The sequence below is a fragment of the Neoarius graeffei genome, chromosome 13, assembly GCF_027579695.1.
Source record: "Neoarius graeffei isolate fNeoGra1 chromosome 13, fNeoGra1.pri, whole genome shotgun sequence".
NCBI classification, from domain to species: domain Eukaryota; kingdom Metazoa; phylum Chordata; class Actinopteri; order Siluriformes; family Ariidae; genus Neoarius; species Neoarius graeffei.
Window position 1 is genome coordinate 77310492 of NC_083581.1, and position 23158 is coordinate 77333649.

Here is a 23158-nt window from a genome sequence, read left to right on the forward strand (position 1 = left end):
TGTTCTTGTTTCTTTCTCTGTAAGATCAAAACATTTGGTGTAGAACTCCATACTCGCGACCGTGGACTTGAGCCCATGCACTCTAAGGCTAAGATAGCTAAGTGCTAGCTAGAACGATTTAGTTATCTGTCCAGAAAAAGACGTCATCTAATCTTGCTCTATCTTGCAGTAACACTCACTAGGCAGGCTTTCCTTTTCTTTTCCACTGGAGGGAGAGCCGAGTCCGCCATGTTCGCCCACACTGACTTGTTTTGGTTAAAAGTAGCTCAAACACGCCCCACGGTGGTCACATGATATTGTTGCTCACTTGCTTCGGCGATCTCCGGAATCGTAAAATGCAGAAAGCTTTTTATCTCGACAAAACATTTACATACCGGATACACGGTGTGTGTGTGTGTGTGTGTGTGTGTGTGTGTGTGTGGCAGCGAAACATCTCGAAACTCCAACAGCAACAGAAATAGAACATTTTACCCAGAATTCACCTTTGCAGTCAGAACCTTTTAATGTGACTATTAGGGATTTTATTTAACACTGACATTCTCTGCATAATATAATAATACTAGATAATATAATACTAGATCGAAGAAATAATATCGATTTAATATTTAATCAATAAAATAGTGTGCTCGGAAATTCTGAATATAAGATTCTAAAATATACTTGAATTGGACTCAAAGTTTACAACGCTTTAGGATTTGCCAGTTGATGAGTGATGCGGGTTTTTTTGTTTGCTTTTTTTAAATCTCTCTCTGTTTCTCACCACTCCGATAGAGAAGTAGTTGTTGATGATCTCGTAAGGCACGGGGTCTCCTTTCTCCTGATCGTCCTCCATCACCACCTCCACACTCCAGCGGTCCATCAGTACCGGCGTGCTGAACTCCAGCTCCTTCAGGATCCGGCTCAGGTCCACGCCGTCATAGCCTGCACATACGACGGGAAGTCAAAAAGTTCTAAGACAAATTTAAAAAAATCTTTATTTATGAAAATAACAAAAGCTATTTCTCTACGTATCCTCCATTTAAGTCTAAACACTTCTGCAAGCGGTGTTTCCATCAGAGAATTCCTTCTTTGTATTCCTTTTTTTGAATTCCTTCTGAAATTAACACATCTGTCTTAGAACTTTTTGACTTACCCTCGTATACACTGCCCATTAAATCATGGTACACACAGGAGGGTGGATTCATCATGTCTTTTGTTTAAGAAGTGCTCTACTGTCATCTAATGGGTTACTTTCTTTACAGATATACCAACATTTTTCTGTAAAACATATTTCTTTTTGGAAATGTACTTATTCACGAATGCAGAAGACATCAAATAAACATCATAAACAAAAAGACAAAATCTGTATTTTAAAAGACTTCCCCCCACAGTACTGTACACACCAATCAGCCATAACATGTTTAATATTGTGTAGGTCCCCAATGTGCCACGAAACAGCTCTGACCCATCAAAGCCTAGACCCCACAAGACCTCCGAAGGTGTGCTGTGGTATCTGGCACCAAGACATCAGCAGCAGATCCTTTAAGTCTTGTAAGTTGCAACATGGCCTCCAAGGATCAGGGTTGGGTTTCCCAAAAGCCTCTTTAACACTAAGAGTATCTTAACTAAGAGAGAGAGAGAGAGAGAGAGAGAGAGAGAGAGAGAGGGTTCATTGTGCTGCTCGCTCTACCATTTAACGATCATCTTTGTGCTGTGATGCTTTTGGGAAACTCAGGCCAGACTTGCACCTTCAACACCCATGACCCTGTCGCCGGTTGTCCTTTGGATCCTTGGACCACTTTTGTTCGGTACTAACCACTGCATCCTAGGAACACCCCACACGATGTGCCATTTTGGAGATGCTCAGCCCCAGTCATCTCACCATCACAATTTGGCCCTTGTCAAAGTCGCTCAGATCCTTATGCTCGCCCGTTTTTCCTGCTTCCAACACATCAACTTCAAGAACCGACTGTTCTTTTGCTGCCTGATAAACCCCACCCCTCGACAGGTGCCACTATAATGAGATCATCAATGTTCTTCACCTGTCAGTGGTTTTAATGTTACAGCTGATTGGTGTGTGTCAAAGCTGAAAACTGGCATTTATTGGTATTTTAGGAAATGAAGAACACGCAGATTAATTTATTCTTTTTTTTTTCTGGGCAAGCTGATCTCAATCGACACTAAAGCGATAACTGTAGATCTACAAATAGCAAAAGCAACAGCTAAGTTCAATGAGTTGCGTTCTGTGTTAACTGATAGCAGCATCAACATGACTACAAGAAGGAAACTCTTGGAAGCATTGTGTCGTGTGAGATCTCAGCTAACCTACCAGAGTGCAATCTTGGCTCCCAAAAGAAACTGAAATATGTAAAATGGAAGTGTGCTGGTTCCAATGCTTAAGAAGTATGGTTAAAGGGGTTGGAGAAGAGAGAAGACGCAACTCAGCAGAAGATGAATACAAGTTTGAGTTTTCTAACAAAGACCTAGAAAGTATCGGCAAAACCACCCCCTTACAAAACTTCATAAAATGCACAACATCTCAAATATATCAGTCATGTACCGTATGTAGAGAAGAAAACATCACCTACGCGAAGGTGTTATTTGCTAAAGCAACTAGAAAATACTACTGTGAGCCTTGGAGAAAATATGCAATAATTTTTCAACCAATAGTCATATCGATGAAGCAAAGAAGTTAACCCAATCTAAATTGGAGTTCGCCAAGCAAGTCAATGATCAAACAAGCTTGATTCATCCACTTCAAGGAAGTCAAATGGAGGAACTCACAGGTACAGGTAGGTGTAAACGTGTTATAAAGTGTTTACAGGGTGAATGTTCTACAACACAATTCCATCATCAAATAAAAAAAATATGTACATAATCAGGGCTTTCCCCAAAGCACACATTAAACATAAAATTGAACAGTACAGAGTACTTTCTGCACATAAATATCTCCTACTCCCCTCTGAAAATGAGGAATCACTATAGAAATTGGAAGATATTGTAATATATAGGTCTAGACGATGCTGGTACTCAACCCAGAAGTGAAAAAGGAGTTTTGCTGCATGCACTAACTGCTGTTCACAACCAGACATAAAACCACGCTCGAGGTGCTGTTCACTAGATGGCACTGTTGCGTGATTTGACCTCGATTCTGTTCCTGGCATCCTGGAATTGGAAAATGAAGAGGCGTGTTTTGAAGTATTTTCATTTCAAATCTCATTTTGCCCTTTAGATTTTGCCCCTTGCATATTTGACAAGGTAAAAAACAACAAATTTAATAATGTTGAATTGCGCCTCAATCAGCCCGAGATGCCACCAGAATGCACCATTTGAAGTTTCTAATTTCAAAATTTTCCAGGGGAGCATACCCCCGGACCCCCCAAGCAGCTTTACGGGCTGGACTCTGCATCAGTAGCACCGCTCTGATATTTTTTCTGGGGAAATCCCTGATAATAATGACAATAAAAGTACAAGTCTCACTCCATGGCATGTTTCTAAGAATGCTGTTTTTGTGACCTATATACAGGGTTAGTCAAAATTATGTTAACACGAATGGATTATTTTTCTCCTGCAGATAGATGTACGCCATGGGTGACAGATTAACACTGGAGCAAAGAAGAGTGGTTACAAGCTTGATGGAAGTGTATGGTTCTCCAACCATAGTCTGTCGAAAGTTTGCAGAACGATTTGCAGGACGAGACTGAATAAATGGTTTCTACCGTTTAAGTGTTAACATAATTTTGACTAACCCTGTATATAAAATTATTCATTCATATACTGTTACAGAATATTAAACCAGTGCTTTCCCAACTCTGCTCCTTAAATACTCATATACACACACGTTAGTGTTTTTCCCGACTCGGCTAATTGAGCTTGCAATGGAAACACTGTATTCAACATGAAAAACGCCGAGTTCAAAGTGGCTTCATTTCATCACATTATAGAAATTAGGCTGCAGTTCCTCAGGTATTCCGAGATTTTCAACATAGAACCAAAGTTTACTTTGTTCAAATAATTCTGACTGTATAAATCACGAAACGTAACATTTACCATCAACTTTTCAATTCAACGGAATTTGATTTGATTTAATCCATACAACGCCTTCAACAAAAGATGCGGTCACGATGCAGCTTTACAGAAATCTGGATGTAGATTTAGATCCCTCATAAACAAGAGCGCAACTTGTAAGAGTGAGACTTGGCATAAACCGTTTAACAACAACAGCATAGTAATATAATTTATACAGCAGAGCAGATGCACTTATTTATATTAAAATCCGACCGCTATGAGATCATATGCTGAAATTAATCAAATCAATAACAAGCAAATCTAACATAACATTAGTCCATTTTTTTCTGATCTGGTTTATTCCAAACGTGGCAGCAACCTTAGAGCTGATGTTCTTACCTCCTCCCCATCGCAGACATCGCGCGAGGTCATTTCCTGTTCCGAGAGGAAGTACGGCCACTGGGGGGCGCACTGGCAGGTTGGCCTTATCTACAAGATGGCAATCACATCAGAATTATTTTAGACATCGTAGCTCCACTTTACTGGTGATTAGCTGGGTATTCAGCGCTTTTCGTCTGATTTTTGTAAGATGAGATGATTACAATAATTTGGAAAGAAATCAAAGTAATTACAGGCTGAAAAATCTGTAAAAGCACTCTCTGCTTTTAATCATGGTTGGAAAAGGCCTGGCACTACTAGAATAACCACTGCATCTTTAAACCAGTTATTCAGGTGAATAAATTACATTATTCTATCCACATTCACTGGATATGAGCAGTCATGCGCTCTGATTGGCTACTCTACTACTATGATATCAGCTCATAAACCGTGAGTAGAGAAAAACAAAATGGTAGAGCGTGTTGCTGAACCAACCGAGGATGAAATAAAAACTACTCGAAAGCAAAACCCCAAAAAATACAAATAAATAAATTTTTAAAAAAGCAAAAAAAAAAAAAAAGGAATGAAAGTATTTGATGGTAAGAACATATTTTTTATTTTTCAAGTATTATTATTATTATTATTATTATTATCAATCATCACATTTTTCACAAATTGCTCGTCATTTCGCTGGTTTGTTTACATTCTAAGTGGAAATGATTTTGTCAGATGTTTTGTATGAAGTTTTTTTTTTTTTTTAAAGAGAATTTGCAAAAAATAAAAATGCTCCGTTTCTCAAAATCCAGTGAATGTGGATCGAATAAAACAATTATTCCACTCAATCTCGTCGTACATGGATTATTGACAACCATCAGTTCATGTACAACTCGATTTCGTGGAATAACTGAAATGTAGATTAGTTAGTAATTTATTTACACCACCACTTAACACTTGATACTATCTAAGTGCACCACCTAGTGGCCACATCCAGCAAAGGTTATCTTGTTGTCGTATTCACGATGAAAAAAAAAAAAAACGTGCAATTCTAACCTATGGCGTCGAGGATCCAGCCCACAGTCCCATCACCTCCACACACTAATATTTTGTAGTCTTGAAGATCCCTGAAGAAGCTCAACCTAGTGAGGAAAAAACAAACAAAAAAAATATTCAGACAAGCCAATTATATTTATTACGCCCCAAAGTCACAAACGTGCATCAATCAGCTTTCACGTCTGTGGAAAAAAACATTACCAGATTCTTCATGGGGGGGGGGGGGGGTTCTTGGACGGACCCTTCACCTGGCACATTCTAAGGGAAATACTGAAGTTAACTCTAGTTGGCATCCTTCTATCTCACGAGATAATGGTAGCGTCATGGTGGTAGTCAGTCCTGTTGAGAGCAGCATCTGGAGTGACTCAGCAGTCTCTCGTACTGCTGTCTAACATATTATGCTCTCACTGATCGTGAGACTGGAGTAACCTCTCCAGGGCGCAGGCCTGAGCAGGGTGGATGGATCTGGAGGTCTAGTGTTGCCCGGTCATCAAGACCCCCATCTCATCCACAACGGCAAGGTCCAATGGAATGCAAGGCTTTACAGTTGGGGCCAGCAAGGCTGCAGGGGCTGCTGGAAGGAAGTCAAAAATGACAACCAACCGCCTTCGGGTCTCCACTCCGGATTTTCTGTCTGGATTTACTTCCATAGCCTTTTCCATGTGGCCTCAAGGCAGTGGAGGTTTGGAGTCAGGGTTCCTTCCCCTAGACAGACTGCCCTCCCAGGCTAAAGAGCTCCATCTACCTGAAAGTTCTAGTTAACTCTAGAACCCTATATACTGTAGGTAATACGCAGATCCAGAGGTTTTCCCAATGGCTCCAAATAGATCTCCTTCAGGAAGCTAAGACTTCCCAAGCAACAAAATGTAACCTGCACTGGATTGGGGTAAAACCAGGATCACTTGCTTAGGATCTGCCCCAGATCCATATAGTGGAGGAGCCCGGTGTCTTTTTGCACACTACAGGAACAGAATTTGCACCAAAAACAGATTTAGCCCAGATTAACAAACATTACAACAGACTTAAGCTCATGCAGATCTGAATGGGTTTTTAGCTCATCTGGCCATAGGCCAGGCCGGATGAGCTTATGCAATCACGCATCGTCCACAATTTATTTATAAAACACACACACACACACACACACACACACACACACACACACACACACACACACCACTGCTACTCCTCAGGATTGATCAGATTTTGATTAAACTCTCAGTGTTCCCCAGGTGGGTGTGCATAAAAGTTGTCAAGACGGTGGCATCACCTGTCATATTTACAACTTTATGGGTGTCTGAAATTTTTGGGTGACTCGTCACATTAAAAATGCTACTCTTCGTAAACTGCTGGGACATTTTCACTGAAACTCACCCAGAAGACTCTAAAGACATATTCCAACAAGAATTGTTCACCAGGTGGCGCCACCTGCCATGGATCTGTTTCGCATGGGCGCTGTGTGAGACTGCTGCCTCTCCAGTAGCTCTGTAGTTTTTAGCTCTTTAAACCTCTTTTTTTCCACTTTTTTTTTTTTTTTTACTTTTTTGCTCTTCTTACAAAGACATACTGTGTTTAACTATATAACATGGATATATTTAACTTTAACACGCAACCAGGAGCCAGTTTTCTCACTTATTCAAGAGAGGAGCTGTTGGCCCTGAAAACAATGGGACGAGCCGGGATACGGCACCCCATCCTGGCCGAGCTGAGGAGGAAACCCAGGGGCTGCAAAGCTGGAGCTAAGCTAAAGGCTAGGCTAGCGGACAACCGGGGGCGCTACAAACCATTCATTCCCTCCGTTATCATGGGGAATGTGAACTCGCTGCCGAATAAAGTCGACGAGCTTTCCACTCTGAACAACCAGCGGATTTACCGGGAGAGCAGCTTATTTATCTTTACGGAGACATGGCTAACACACCTTGTACCGGATGCTAACGTGGACCTGCGGGGATTCACTGCTGTGAGAGCCGACAGAGACACTAACACATGCGGGAAAAGCAAAGATGGGGGACTCATCATTTACGTTAACAACAGCTGGTGTAACCCGGGACATATCTCCGTAAAGACAGTTTTATGTTGCCCGGACTTGGAGCTGCTAGCCATTAGCCTGCGGCCATATTATCTGCCGAGGGAGTTCAGTCACGTGGTCGCCATCTGTGTTTACATCCCTCCGAGGGCAGACGCAGCCGCTGCATGTGAGAGGATTCATTCTGTCACAGCAAGGCTGCAGGCACAGCACCCTGAGGCATTTGTCATCATTTCTGGGGACTTTAATCGCGCTACTTTGGACTCTACTTTGGCTGCTTTTTACCACGCTGTGGATTGTCCAACAAGGAACAACAGGACAATTGACTTGCTGTATGCTAATGTGAGGGATGCATACAGAGTCACACCCCTCCCCCCACTAGGGAAGTCTGACCACAACCTGGTTCTTCTACAGCCGAAGTACACCCCCCCCCGGTTCAAAGGCAGCCTGCAACAACTAGCTCCATCAAGAGGTGGTCCCCTGAAATGGAAGATGCCCTCAGAGACTGCTATGACATCACGGACTGGGATGTGCTGCTTAGCCCACACTATGAGGACATAGAGGGGCTGACGGACTGTCTGACAGATTACCTCAACTTCTGTGCAGACGTGGTCTCCCCCACTAAGACTGTACGGTGTTACCCTAATAACAAGCCATGGGTAACACAGGAAGTCAAAGCTGTCCTCAACAGGAAGAAGGCCACCTTCAGGAGCAGGGATAGGGAGGCGATGAAAGCAGCACAGCAGGAGGTGAAACGCTGCATGAGGGAAGCTAAGGACAGCTACAGGAGAAAGGTGGAGCAGAAGCTGAAGGAGAACAGCATGAGGAAGGTCTGGGAAGGTGTGAAAACCATCACAGGCCACAATACAAAGACCAGAGTCGTTGAGGGGACAGTGGAGAGGGTGAAGGAGTTGAATGACTTCTTCAATCGGTTCAACCAGCCCACATCCCCCCCAGCCTCTCCCTCACTGCAGCCATCTCTCTTTCTTCTCTCAACACACCTCCCCCCAGTCATCACAGCAGCCCCCTCCTCCCCCACCTCAACACAGACTCCTCCATGCATTACTGCAGACCAGGTCAGAGGTCAACTGAGGAAGCTTCACCTCAGGAAATCAGCAGTCCCGGGACAAGGTGTGTCCACGACTACTGAAGACCTGCACTGCTGAACTGGGTGAACCACTCCAACGCATCTTCAACCTCAACCTGCAGCTGGGGAGAGTGCCAACCCTCTGGAAGACATCATGTATTGTTCCAGTCCCCAAAAAGAATCGGCCCAGCGAGCTGAACGACTTCCGACCGGTGGCACTCACTTCACATCTGATGAAGACATTGGAGCGGCTCTTCCTCAGCCTCCTCAGACCCCAGGTACAACATGCCCAGGACTGTCTGCAGTTTGCGTACCGGGCAGGTGTTGGTGTGGAAGACACCATCCTCTACCTGCTACACCGAGCCGAGGGAAATGGCACAGTGAGGATCCTCTTCTTGGACTTCTCGAGTGCCTTCAACACCATCCAGCCCCTACTGCTTCAGGACAAACTGAACAGGATGCGAGTGGACCCCTGCCTGGTCGCCTGGATCTCCAGCTACCTCACTGACAGGCCGCAGTACGTCAGGCTGAAGGACATCACGTCTGACACTGTAATTAGCAGCACCGGAGCACCCCAGGGCACGATGCTGGCCCCTCTTCTCTTCACCCTGAACACCGCGGACTTAGATTAGATTCACTTTATTCATCCCACATCGGGGAGATTCACGTGTTACAGTAGCAAGAAAATATCATACAGATAACAAATAAAACTGAAATAAAAATTAGACAAACAAAAGATTAAATACAGAGGGCTATTTGCATTATCTACCGTGAAAAAGTATAGAAATATTGCCTTATTGAGAGGCTCGGAAAAATTGCACATTACAGGTAGACATACACACACACATAGTTTAAGGCCTATATTATTGCACATAATAATTGCATCGATGAGAGATGGCAGAGGTAGTAGTGGTGAAGTAGTGCAAATATAACGACAAACAGGTTATTGGTGCTACGTTACAAGTTGTGGGTGTTATACAGTCTGACAACAGCAGGTATGAATGACCTGCGGTATCTCCTTACACCGTGGGTGTAGCAGTCTACTACTAATGCCGCTTTTCCACTACAAACGCGGCTGAGTCGGGCTGAGCCGTGCCGTGCTGAGTCGAGCTGAGCGGGGCTGTTGGAGTTGCATTTCGACTACAACCGCGCTGAACCGTGCTGGCTGGAAGTGGGTGGACACATTGGGTGGAGTTAGCGAAAGTGGGTGGACGTCAGGTGATGTCGTTAAGCAGCGCAAACAGTGACATCAGTGAGCTTTTAAGCGGTAGTCTCACGACCCGAATAGTAAACAATAAACATGGAGGACATGGAGTCGTTAGTGTTGCTGGTCTTGGTGCTGTGGCTTGTTGTCACCGACAACGCGGACAGATACTGGCAAGAGCGTATAGATGAGGTGAGGCGCATAAGGCTTCAGAAATTCTCGTAATTCGTAATTATTCTCCTTCCGGGTTTGCGGTGTTTACAGATCCCAGCGTGCTCGCGGGGCGTGTGTGGGCATGTGAGGACACTCCTCCTCACCAATCAGTGCACAGGGGAGTGTCTGCTCACGCCCCCAGCCTCACTTGGCACGGCTTGGCTCGCTTCAGCCCCACTCCAAAACGGTGCGAGTTTTAGGGGCTAAGCAGGGCTGAAACGAGCTGAGTCGTGCTGGTTTTTGGTAGTCGAAACGCGAGCCATGTCGGGCTGAAGTGAGCTGAAGCGAGCTGAAGTGAGCTGAAAAAGGGTAGTGGAAAAGGGCCATAAAAGAGCTGCTTAAAGCCCCCACAGCCTCATGTAGGGGGTGAGAGGGGTTATGCTACAACTCGGAGCTGTGTCACATTCAGAAGTTTGCCGATGACAGCCATCGTTGGGTGTATCAGTGACGACAGAGAGGAGGAGTATAGGAGCCTGGTGAGGGACTTTTACGACCAAGGAGCTGGTCATTGACTTGGGAGGTCCAGACCAAGGTCACGACCAGTTCTGATCGAGGGAGTCGAGGTGGAGGCTGTGGATTCCTACAAGTACCTCAGGCTGTGGCTGGACAGCAAGCTGGACTGGACTTGCAACACCAAATCACTTATACAGGAAGGGACAGAGCAGACTATACTTCCTTAGGAGGCTGCGGTCCTTTAACATCTGCAGGAAACTCCTGTGGATGTTCTATCAGTCTGTGGTCACCAGTGTCCTGTTTTACACCGTGGAGTGCTGGGGGGGCAGCACATCCAAGAAGGACACATCCAGGCTGGACAAACTGATCAGGCGGGCCGGCTCTGTGGTCGGCATGAAGCTGGACTCTCTGGTGACAGTGGCAGAGAAGAGATCTATGGACAAACTATTGAACATCATGGACGATGCCAGTCACCCTCTGCACACCGTCATCAGCAACCAGAAGAGCCTGTTCAGTGACAGAATGCTCCTTCCCAAGTGCAGGACAAACAGACTTAAAAACTCCTTTGTCCCTCACGCCATCATACTGTACAACTCCTCTCTGGGGGGGAGGAGGGGGAACAGGAGGACAGAGGACGGGAAGGATTAGTAGCCTAGCCTAAAGGCCTCTGCATGCTCTTGCGACAAGGCTTTCGCAGATAGCTTTTCGCAGACAGTTGTAATTTATCGTTGAGCGGGGAGTATAGGCGTGTATAGGCGTGCGCGATGTTATTCACCACCACAACACAAGGGGGCGCGAAGTTGCGAAATCGCTAGGAGTAGTTGGTGGGTGTGGTTAGTGGAGTGTTTATCTTCCGGTTACTGAGCAACAGGTCATTCAACACCGCTGTCCTTATAATGCGCGGTCCTTATAATGACTAGAACTGGAGTCGTATAGATGTACGTACTTCCTCGATCAACCGCTCTTCGTGCTGCTCCATCTTCGCTCGTGTTTTTAAAAATGGCGGTCGTGAAAACAAACCAAACCGGGGAAGTTGGGAAGCGGAAGTGCGTATACAGCGGATGTAGAGTGGACCAATCAGAGCCCTCTTGTCTACGAGGCTTCTGCGGTGGTCACAAATTTTGGAAGGTGCGCGCAGAGTGTCTGTGAAGGTGGGGGGGCTACGCAGACGCTGTCTGCGACACCGTCTGCGAAGACTGGGTTGTCAGCATAAATTGGCCTTAACAATAAGCAATACCGGACAATGTCTTTCCTGCTTCGCCCCCACACACTTACCCCTTCCTCTCTTCCCCATATCTTATTCTTTTATATTTGTATATGTAAATACTTAATTTATTTTAATTTATCGAGAAGTTTTTCTCTATTTCTTTTCTCTGTTTATCTGTAATGATGCTGCTGGAATCTTAATTTCCCTGAGGGAACCCTCCCAAAGGGATCAATGAAGTTTTATCTAATCTAATCTAATCTAATCTAATCTGGCTACACAGGGGTCACATGCAATTTCACAAAAATCACTACTCCTCCTACAGGATTGATCAGATTTTGATCAAATTTTGATCAAACTCATATGGAATGTTCCCCAGGTTGGGGTGTATAAATGTCAAGATGGTGGCGCCACCTGTCCATATTTAACATTTTATGGGTCTTTGAAAACTTTGGGTGACTCGTCTCGTCACATTAAACACTCATCTCATCTCATTATCTCTAGCCGCTTTATCCTTCTACAGGGTCGCAGGCAAGCTGGAGCCTATCCCAGCTGACTACGGGCGAAAGGCGGGGTACACCCTGGACAAGTCGCCAGGTCATCACAGGGCTGACACATAGACACAGACAACCATTCACACTCACATTCACACCTACAGTCAATTTAGAGTCACCAGTTAACCTAACCTGCATGTCTTTGGACTGTGGGGGAAACCGGAGCACCCGGAGGAAACCCACGCGGACACGGGGAGAACATGCAAACTCCACACAGAAAGGCCCTCGCCGGCCCCGGGGCTCGAACCCAGGACCTTCTTGCTGTGAGGCAACAGCGCTAACCACTACACCACCGTGCCGCCCACATTAAACACTACTGTTCGTAAATTGCTGGGACGTTTTCATTGAAACTCATCCAGAAAGCTCGAAAGACATTCCAACAAAAGTTGTTCACCAGGTGGCACCACCTGCCATGGATACGGCTACAGGGGGTCATATGCAATTTCACGAAAATCACTCCTCCTCCTACAGGATTGAAAGGATTTCAAACTCGCACACAGCAACAGTGGCCAGTATGAGCTCCAGCCTCACTGAGGCTATTTTTTAATATCTGGCCCAGATGTAGCACAGATCTGGTTCTTAAGTGGTTCAAACTCAAGGCAACACTGACCCCACAGCTACCTCCTGCAAAATTATTCAAGAAACCAAACCATCAGAAATGAATCCAATCTCCTGATTGGTTGGAATGAAAAAGAACAAGTGTGGCTGCAGGTTAAGAGTTACACAACACCATGCACTGTTCTGCATATTCACTGCACTGTGAACTTACAGTCACACACTCATCTCACACGGTTGTGTATTTGCTGTTTCTGGTTGGTGCTCTTGAGCACTTCATTTCATCACTGCATGCAGTGTTGATGTGAAAGTGGATGTGCTTGACTGATCTTGCAAAACTTCACCACTAAGAACTTAAGATATGAGATTTAATGGGGATTTTAATAAAAGACTAAAATGTACAGCACACGGTGACTCCATGAATTTCTCAGCAATGGTTTAGAATTCGCTCCTTGCCTTTGTTTTCTTTATCTTGGCAACAGAAAATATGCAGTTTTGTTGCGTTAGTGTGGTGTATATCTACCACCACTTGCACTTCCTTCTGCATTTCCAGTGGTTCCTCTTTACTCGGATCTGCAGTGACAATCGGCCTGCGTTTATACCTTCACTCGCTGTACTTTCACTGGCATCTCACATAAAGATGACCTGTAGACTTTACTCCTGCTTTAATTTTACAATTTACAAAACATTATTTTCTCTTCTTCTTCCATTCAAGTTTCTGGTTCTCTTTCAGTAAAATTTTATTGAGCATGAACTTTGCAAATGGTTTGTCAGAAATTATCCACATCACCATGTCATATACATACGTACAGAGAATATTACACAGTTGTGTGAAGATATGAAGTTTATCTTTGAGTGGTGAATGGATATCTCACAAGTGAGTGAAGTGAACAAGCGATATTTTTCAACACGAGAAGATAAACTTCATATTTTCACGTCACTGTGTAAATGTTCTTTATATTATATGGACACATCCACAAAAAACGCACAAGTTAATCAAAAGAATTTTAATTTTGAACCAGTTCACCATTTTGACAACATATGTCTCGTCAGTGGGGAAAACACTGGGAGTGACGCCATCGGAGAGAAATATCGGGAATCATTATACATACAGGACACTTTTTCAATGGAATAAAAACACGTGTTCTATTCCCTTCCAGTGGGTTTCATTCATTTGGTTTGACAGAATGCAATATTGTTAGCATATCGCTTATCCTACACGTATTACATCACTCTACCCAATGGAGAACGAGCGTTGAATACGGTTTGCGATATTGCATGGTTGTCAAGACATGACATCACACGTCAGAGCTGATGCGAATATCCAATGAGAAAGTTTTCTGCTGCGCATGTACGGAAGCATTTCTTTGTTCACCAGGAAAAAGAAAGACAAGCGGAACGCCAGAAAGGCGACTAAAACTTCATTCATATTTACAAGAGAAAAACATACAAATGGACACAGAAAAACTGGAAAAGAGACACGTTGGCGACGTAAAACTTCCGCGCTAGTGAGAGACTGTGACAATTTGTAAACAAACATGGCTGCCAGGTTTGTTTCATTAAATACGGAAGATTTTGAGAGAATTTTGAAAAGAGAAAGACGCATTGAACACCCAAAAGGAATGTGCATGTATAATAACAATAATAATAATAATTTTATTATTATTGGCTGGCTTTTTTTCGTGGTCTATCAGATATATTCCATTCAACTACTCGCCTTCGACTTGTTCAGTATCATGCTCGCTGAATGGAATAAATCTGACAGACCATGAAAAAAAAAAAAAAGCCAGACAATATTATTTAAATATGTTACTCAGATCCGTGATGCATTTTGTCGGAAAATGCAAGTTTTTCAACATGAGAAGACAAACTTCCTATCTTCAAGCAAACGTGTGATTTTCTTTGTATTATATCGACACATTCACAAACAAAAAGTGCCCAAAATTTATCAAAACAATTCATCGATTTCCTCACAAGTGACAGAGATTTGTGTCACGGTTTTGGTTCTCCACGTCCCACATGGAGATCGGATCAAAAATACCAGTGGCGTATTTCACAGCAAAACACTCGTGTCTGTATAGTGTGTGTGAGCGCGCATCTCAATTAATATATATATATATATATATATATTAGGGCTGTCAAATGATTAAAAAATTTAATTGCGATTAATCTCAGGATTTCATATAGTTAATCGCGATTAATTGCATTTTTTTTAAATCTATGTAAATGAATAAGGCTTTTAAAGTGAAATGTTACAATTAAAATGGTGAACACATTTTATGCTAAAAGTACTTGTTAAACTGCTGGGACAAGAGAAAATGGTAAGGGAGTTTATTCAATCACATACTAGGCAGTACTGAACATACAATCCAATTTTGTGTTTTGTGTGATGGATTAGGGAGCTGTAGTCTCAAATATAAAACATGTAGTCACATATGACTGTCTCAGTTCAGACATGTGTGACAAAAGAAAATAATGAAATAAAACTTCAACTGTGCCGGAGTTGTATTCAGTCACAGCCTATAGGACTTCACAGTGCTGTGCAAACAAAAATAAATTGCAGTTGGACTTCAATAAAGACATTTAGTGTCCTATCACAGTGCTACAGCATACTGACATCTCACTTTACAAAAGTATTTTAGAACTGCAAAGTGCATACCAAAACCAACTCAATCACACTCTACTTTTGAAATGAAACTTCCCGTTTAACAGACCTTTCTCCATCACTCACCACAGACATATAAACAGACGCCGCATTGAGCTGGTGGCCCGTTGCTGGGATACGTCAGTGTCCGCCATATTGGATGTGGCAAATCTTCCCCGTAAACCAATGCAAGTAAATGGACTGAACTTCATAAAGCCCCTTTCTGCTAGCCTAGTAAACTAGACCCACCCGCTTAGCGGCCAAAAATATTTTTGCCTAGCGAGTGGGTCTAGCCTCGCACCATATAAACAAAAACACCCCGGGCATCAAATCGTGCCCGCCAATCACAACGCAAGGTTTTTGTTTGGATTCTTTGGGCGGGCTTTTGCAGGAGTGACGACAAAGTTGCGCGATGCTGGAGAAAGCACAACAGGAAAGATGGCTACGGCTAGTGAACAGCGCGCGTTTGACTCCGCTTTGGAATCAGTTTTAGAAGAATCAGACTTGGAGTTTTCGTTGAAACATGAGCAGGAAGAGGCTCTCCGCTCATTCCTTTTCAAGAAGGACGTTTTCGCTGTTTTGCCGACCGGCTATGGCAAAAGTCTGATCTACCAGCTGGCTCCGCTCGTAGCCAAAAGGATGGGGCTAGTTTGTGCAGTACGAAGAATTAATAAACAGCTTTGAAACATTACTTTTTAATTGTTTCTTATTTTCCCGTTATTTTAAATTTAAGGGAAATTATTTCACCAAACACCACTAAATAAAAACTCTCAAAAACAGTTTAAGCAAACCCTTGAAAAACACTTGGAAAAAAATAAGAGTGTATGTTAAGTATGTGGTACAGACTCCAAACTTGTGGTCATTATCTCCAAACTTCTTAATATCTAGAACCTGTTTATTAATTAATACGCATTTTGAAAAAATTATTTATTTCAAGGTCTCCCCCACTGCGCGCTCTGACTACGTCACAGTCACTGCTGCGCTGATTGGTCAGAGCGTTGGCCTATACGCACAGAGACAGTTTGAAAGACAACGGTTTGTTCCTCCCACACCCTTCGGAAATGTCTACGGATCGAGGCCAGACTAAATATTCACATTTAGTCTGGCTTGCCAGGCTACCTTTCTGCAATAATATTTAACTCGATGCCTTTTATTCACCCATTAAGACACACACGTATATATTTGGGAAACAAACAGGCATCAAAACAACATAACTTTTAATGTGATGGTTATAAATAGTGTGCGAGATACCCTGTACACTGCAAACTAGCGACAGATCCGCGACAGATAGCTCAGGTAAGCTAATCAGTCAGCATACCGTAGCAAGCTACCAAAACCTGAGGCCACAATAACCAACCTACAAGACTCAATATGATAAATGATGGAAATAGTGGAAAAACTGGAAATAGTGAATGAAAATAAAAATGTACTGTTTTATTTATTGAGTCACCACACAGACCTGCTCTCGCTGAATAAAGTGAGCTGAATGAGCGCCAAACTGAGTTCGGCCAGGTTCTAACGTCATACCAAAACAAAATACATCACTGATTCCTTCACATTCAGAAAGGTTAAAAACATTCATCATACGTTCAAAAACGTTCATCATAGTGTGGCACTGTATTCTCTAATTCTCACTGCGTATAACTCTACACCTCCCCGGTGGAGATGAGCTGGGAAACTGAAGACTGAAGGAACAGTATTGAAAAGTATTTTTCCAGTCTCACCTGTGAAAGGTAATCCCATGTGATCTCGTTTGGACGGTAAACCTGTTGGTACAGTTAAACGCAGCACATGAATGAGGCATCTTCATTCTCGGCTACTGTCTAGACGCTATACCAGAGACGGGTGAAGAATCTCCACTTTGCCACATCCAATATGGCGGCGAGGATGACGTATGATTCTATGCAGACGTATGATTCACTCACATTGAAGCAGCACGCAACAAGCCTCAACAGGAACTACGGGTGACTCGCAGGGCCAAATTAGAATTTGCGTTAACGGCACTATTTTTTTTAATCGCGATAAATTGCGATCGCGTTAACTTTGACAGCCCTAATATATATATATATATATATATATATATATATATATATATATATATACAGGGTTCTCGCCAGCGCTTTATATGGTTGCGGCCCGCTACGCTAAAATTTCAGACCGCAACGGTAATTTCCCCCCGCTACGCTAAATTTTTAATATAGCGTAACGGTTGTTTTCAGTTGTTCATCACCATCGCCAAAAGTTTTTTTTTTCCTGCGCACTTGAGCAGTTTTCAAGGTGTCAAAATCAGCCTACGTTTGTTAGGAAACCCATGCCTGGAAATCAGTTCCGAGAGAGAGAGAGAGAGAGAGAGAGAGAGAGAGAGAGAGAGAGAGAGATCCTGGCGATAACTTTCTCTTGAGCTGGACTTCGGTGAATGACAATGGATGACGGACCCCCTCGCAAAAAAAGAGACATTCGCTCTTTCTTCACAGTTAGAAATGTAAGTGCACCACTTCTACAGGTTTTCCATCACGCTTGAAAACTTAACCCAAAGCCCTTTGATGAATGAAAACGTCTACTTTGTAAGCAGGTTTAGCAATATGACAGGGCGCACGTATCGGATGATTAGCGCTAATTTACTGGATCCCACTGTGGCTAACATTAACACACTGGTAATCTGCCTGCATGCCATCCATCGTTATATTTCTATAAGGAGACAGGCACAAGAGAGGTTGGAGGAGATGAAGGAAAGGACATAGGAGGCAGAGGAAAGGAGGTAGCAGATAAACGGGCAGAGGATGGAGGTAGGCCTAGTGGGGGAGAGCCCGTTGTTGGAGATAGAGGAGGAGATGGAGGAAGACGAGCAGAGGCTGGAAATTCACAGGTGAGAATGAGGTTAATGATATGATTTTAGTCATGGGATTCAGCTCCAATGTGCCAAACGTGATCGCCCTTGTGGCTTTAAATCAGAGAATTAACAGTGGTTACAATCAAAGTTACTCCCGTGGTGTTAACAGAAGACGGCGAACCAAAACAGGAGAAAATCGGGCATCGACCCGTTGTGGAAACAAGAATTATAAAATTTTATAATTTTAATTAGAATAGTAAATTTTCTATTAAACAAGAAATTTAATAGTTTTAGATTATATATTAATTATTTATTAAGGGGGCTGGGTGTATGTTATGCCTGAATGAAAATGCAATTTGTTTTTTTTTTATTTTTATGTGCTCAGGCATTTCTTAATTTCTTAATACAATAAAACATTCATTATCTCTTTGGTTGTGTCTGAGTTTACATATCTTTTGACAACACCCTTTGTAGTTCAGTGAAATACAACAGTAGGTAACACATTGCCAAGATCCAAAGATGTAACAATTTTCCATCAAGGATATACAACATAAAAAATGCAATTTATCCCCTCCAGGAACGTCAAATATGGCCAATTTTGGGCATGATTTTTCAAAATCTCCGCACCATCCCCCCGCTCGGTCGCTACGCTCCCTCGCCATAACCCATTACGCTAAAAAAAAATCCTGGTGAGAACCCTGATATTATATATATATATATATATATATATATATATATATATATATATATATATATATATATCATGGGCGATTGCTCTAAGACAACGAGGGAGGCTCAGCTTCCTCTAAAAATGATGAACATCGTGTAGGATGAACTGCGCTAGGCTTATGTTATAGCCGACCTTATAACATTGCTATTTCAGATCCAGAATCATAGAAATACATGTGCTCAACCCAACTACAGTGCGAAATCATTCCCTTATAACTTTCCCCAGTTCGCCTAATGTGTGCGTGAGTTTTTCCCCCTCGTGACAGCGTGATGCAGCCCAGCCTCAGTGGACTTCAATGGCATTTGGGAGCTCTGCGCTTTCAATATCAAAATGCAAGACGATTATTGGACAAATACTGCAAAAACGCCCGCCCATGGACTCCCAGCCTCACAGTGGGAGGGACATGGGAGTTTCCGCGAGGAGACTGGTGATTGGTGAAAGCGGCCGGATATTTTCTTTGATTGACAGCTCGTTTCAAATATAGACAGGCAGCGGTGAATCTCAGTTCAGTCCCATGCAGATTCGCAAGTGCTGTGGTGTATTGTAAGAGATCGGCTTACATTTCGATTTCATTCATTACATACGGTTTCTACCAGCTTTTTTAGTTTGTATATACAGTATTTTCATGGTAAATAAAGTGTAAATATAGTGTTGTCAAGTTTGCTATCTTAGTTCCAGAAATGTTGTTTATTTGAGTGACTGAACTTGAACTTGAGGGGGCTAGTCAGCTAGCAAGAAAGCTGCGCACGGATGCCAAGCATTGCTGATTTAATTTTGGCGAAGTCATTTGCCAGTCTTCCTTTCGAGGAAAAAAAAAAAAAAATTAAAGAGCAGGGTAGACCAATGCCTCAAATTGACTTGGTGAAAAAGGTAGGGAATAATACTCGTTCCTTTCAGCTCTCCTGGTACGAGAAAGTGAATTGGCTAACAGCAAGTGACCCACATCAACAACAGTAAATAGGCTACTTTAGTAATATGTCATGGATGGACCAAAAATATAGAATCTATTTAAAATATTTATGCTGAGTATATTATATTGGAATATATATTTTTCTGGATATGAATTAAACACAGCTACAATTTGGAAAACATTTTTAAACAAAAACACAGCCGAGAACATTTCACACTACAGACCTGGATTAAAAGTGAAGGGTTATCAAAATTGTCAATAAAACATTTCTCAGTCAAAATAAGTAAAATATAGGGAAAGTGTCATTGAATGAAATGTGTGGCACCCAGCTCTATGTTTGGCTCCCCAAGGTCAGTGCTTGTGCCTATTCCAGAACACTCTGCTGTTACTGCTGAGGTTCCTGACAAAGAGCTGCTTTCAATAATGATCAATTTTTAAACAACATGCCACAATTTTAAAATATAAAATGTTAAAATATACCCCCCCCCCCAACACCACCATCATGTATATTGGACAGTAGGCTAATGGGCCAAAAGAACCTGTTATTTTACAGTTTGTGACCCTGCCAACAATCAGCCAGATCAGAGGCAAGAGTATGGGCAAAAGTGATGTGTTTTTTCTTTTAAAATCTGGAAATAACGTAACCGACCAGCCTCCCCTGTTTGAAAGACTACTAGCCGCCACTGATTATATAAATTGCACACACACAGCTCAGCCATAACCTTATGACCACTAAGAGGTGAAGTGAATAACAATGATGATCTCATTACAGTGGCACCTGTCGAGGGGGGCGGGGTTCATCAGGCAGCAGGAAAGAGAACAATCAGTTATTGAAGCTGATGTGTCAGAAGCAGGAAAAATGGGCGAGTGTAAGGATCTGAGTGACTTTGACAAATTGTGATGGCGAGATGACTGGGTCTGAGTACCTCCAAAATGGAGATGTTCACACCCCACACATGATCCTGTGCGGTGTTCCCGGTATGCAGTGGTGAGTACCGAACAAAAGTGGTCCAAGGATCCAAAGGACAACTGGTGAACCGGCAACAGGGTCATGGGTGTCGAAGGCTCATTGATTCGCATGGGGCACGAAGGCTAGCCCATATGGCCCAATCCCACAAAAGAGCTCCTGTAGCACAAACTGCTGAAAAAGTCCATGCTGACAACTTTGCTTCATCCAGCATGAACTTTTTCAGCAGTTTGTGCTGCAGGAGCGCTTCTTTGGGATTGGACCATATGTAATTCTAATTAAGTGTTACCTTTTTATTTGTACAACAAATTAATACACAAGTATTCTCCCCAGAGCACTTTTGCGTGTCAGGTCTGACATGTTTTAATTTCATGCCGACACACTTTTTCTCATCTCATTATCTGTAGCCGCTTTATCCTGTTCTACAGGGTCGCAGGCAAGCTGGATCCTATCCCAGCTGACTACGGGCGAAAGGCGGGGTACACCCTGGACAAGTCGCCAGGTCATCACAGGGCTGACACATAGGCACAGACAACCATTCACACTCACATTCACACCTACGCTCAATTTAGAGTCACCAGTTAACCTAACCTGCATGTCTTTGGACTGTGGGGGAAACCGGAGCACCCGGAGGAAACCCACGCGGACACGGGGAGAACATGCAAACTCCGCACAGAAAGGCCCTCGCCGGCCACGGGGCTCGAACCCGGACCTTCTTGCTGTGAGGCGACAGCGCTAACCACTACACCACTGTACCGCCCCCTGCAAGAAGTTGACCAATGAAATTGCATCTTACTTTGTCTTCTTCATTTCCAGATTACCAGTGGGAAAGACGCACATGGCAAAAATGAGTGACAGCGATTCTGGATCACAGGGCCTTCTAAGTTCTAAAAAAACAGAACACTTTCAAGAATCAAGGTGCAGCTAAGTATGATACGAAGTTTAATTCCAACTGGACCAAAATCTCTCCATGCGTTATCACGGATTCAGTGAGCAAACACTGTTTCCGATGCAATGTGTGCAACCGGAGGATCAGCTGTAAACACCAAGACCTTCTAGATGTTGAACTTCACATACAAAGAAAGTCTCACAAAGATCTTGAAAAAGCGAGATGGTCATCAGGATCACTCTCGACCGCAGTGGCAGCACAGACTTCTGTCAGTGAGAAGGTAGATTTTTAAATTTATATTTTATCGTTTTTGACAAAAAGTTAAATGTGCCTCGTTTCAGTTAATCTAAGCTCAACGAGATCAATTTGCAAAGTCACTCAGTTAAAGTAAAATAAAAGCTTATTTTGAACTGTTACACAGATATGTTCTCATAAATGTCGAGCCAAATTTTTTTTTATCCAACAGGAACTCTGCATGCTGTGTTTATGTTTATTATTGTTACAGTAGGAGCCGAGTGAGTCTGGGTTGGTGACGGGAAATAAAACATAAGCACATAAATGTATAAATCTATAACTATATAATCTGAAGTTGTTAAGAGATCACTGTCAAAGGTTTTGGGATTGTTTGTGATGGTATTACTTTGAGTATTTCACTAATTTTATATTCCTTTAATATTATCTTTCTAATAATTTATTTAACGTTAAACTCTAAGGAATAAATATTTTATCAATGATATTTAATATATATAGGACAGAATATTAAATTTACTCAGCTTGTAGTATTATATTCAGATAAATTTTTTTGTAATGATATAATTATTTTATTTACACTTTCATTTAATAAAGGGCAAAATAAACCTCAAACTCTGCTGTGATAAATTGCAAACGTGTGCACTTTTACCAAGTTAAAACCTCAATTTAGAAATGACTTTGTAGCAAAACAAATTGTGTTTCCTGTTTTCCTATGAAGCGACCTGCATACTGTATGTAGGTTTGTGGTGAAAGCTTTTTGAAACGTGATCAGTGCACGTCTTTCATTTCATGATCATGTTGAAATGTGTTATTGTTTACCTGGCATTGTAGTGTAGTGTGGACACGTGATGTCCTCATGAAGCCATTTTTGTTGTTTTTTTTTCCCCCCCATTAATAGTAACGAGAAAGTGAAAACTAAATATTCATCTTAAGGGCCTCTGCATGCTCTTGCGACAAGGCTTTCGCAGATAGCTTTTCGCAGACAGTTGTAATTTATCGTTGAGCGGGGAGTAATAGGCGTGCGCGATGTTATTCACCGCCACAACGCAAGGGGGCGCGAAGTCGCGAAATCGCTAGGAGTAGTTGGTGGGTGTGGTTAGTGGAGTGTTTATCCTCCGGTTACTTATAATGACTAGAACTGGAGTCGTATAGATGTACGTACTTCCTCACTTCCTCGATCAACCGCTCTTCGTGCTGCTCCATCTTCGCTCGTGTTTTTAAAAATGGC

General features: G+C 42.7%; 1 protein-coding gene across 2 annotated transcripts in view; it reads right to left on the reverse strand.

Moving 5' to 3' along the window:
* The window catches only part of dgkaa (diacylglycerol kinase, alpha a), a 130215-nt gene that overhangs the window by 13343 nt on the left and 93714 nt on the right, over positions 1-23158 (reverse strand). For both annotated transcript variants that reach the window (XM_060938562.1, XM_060938563.1), the window contains exons 16-18: positions 5416-5501; positions 4387-4476; positions 761-921 (exon numbers count right to left, since the gene is read on the reverse strand). In XM_060938562.1, the coding sequence (XP_060794545.1) occupies positions 761-921; positions 4387-4476; positions 5416-5501 (337 nt within the window). The remainder of the gene's footprint in view (positions 1-760; positions 922-4386; positions 4477-5415; positions 5502-23158) is intronic.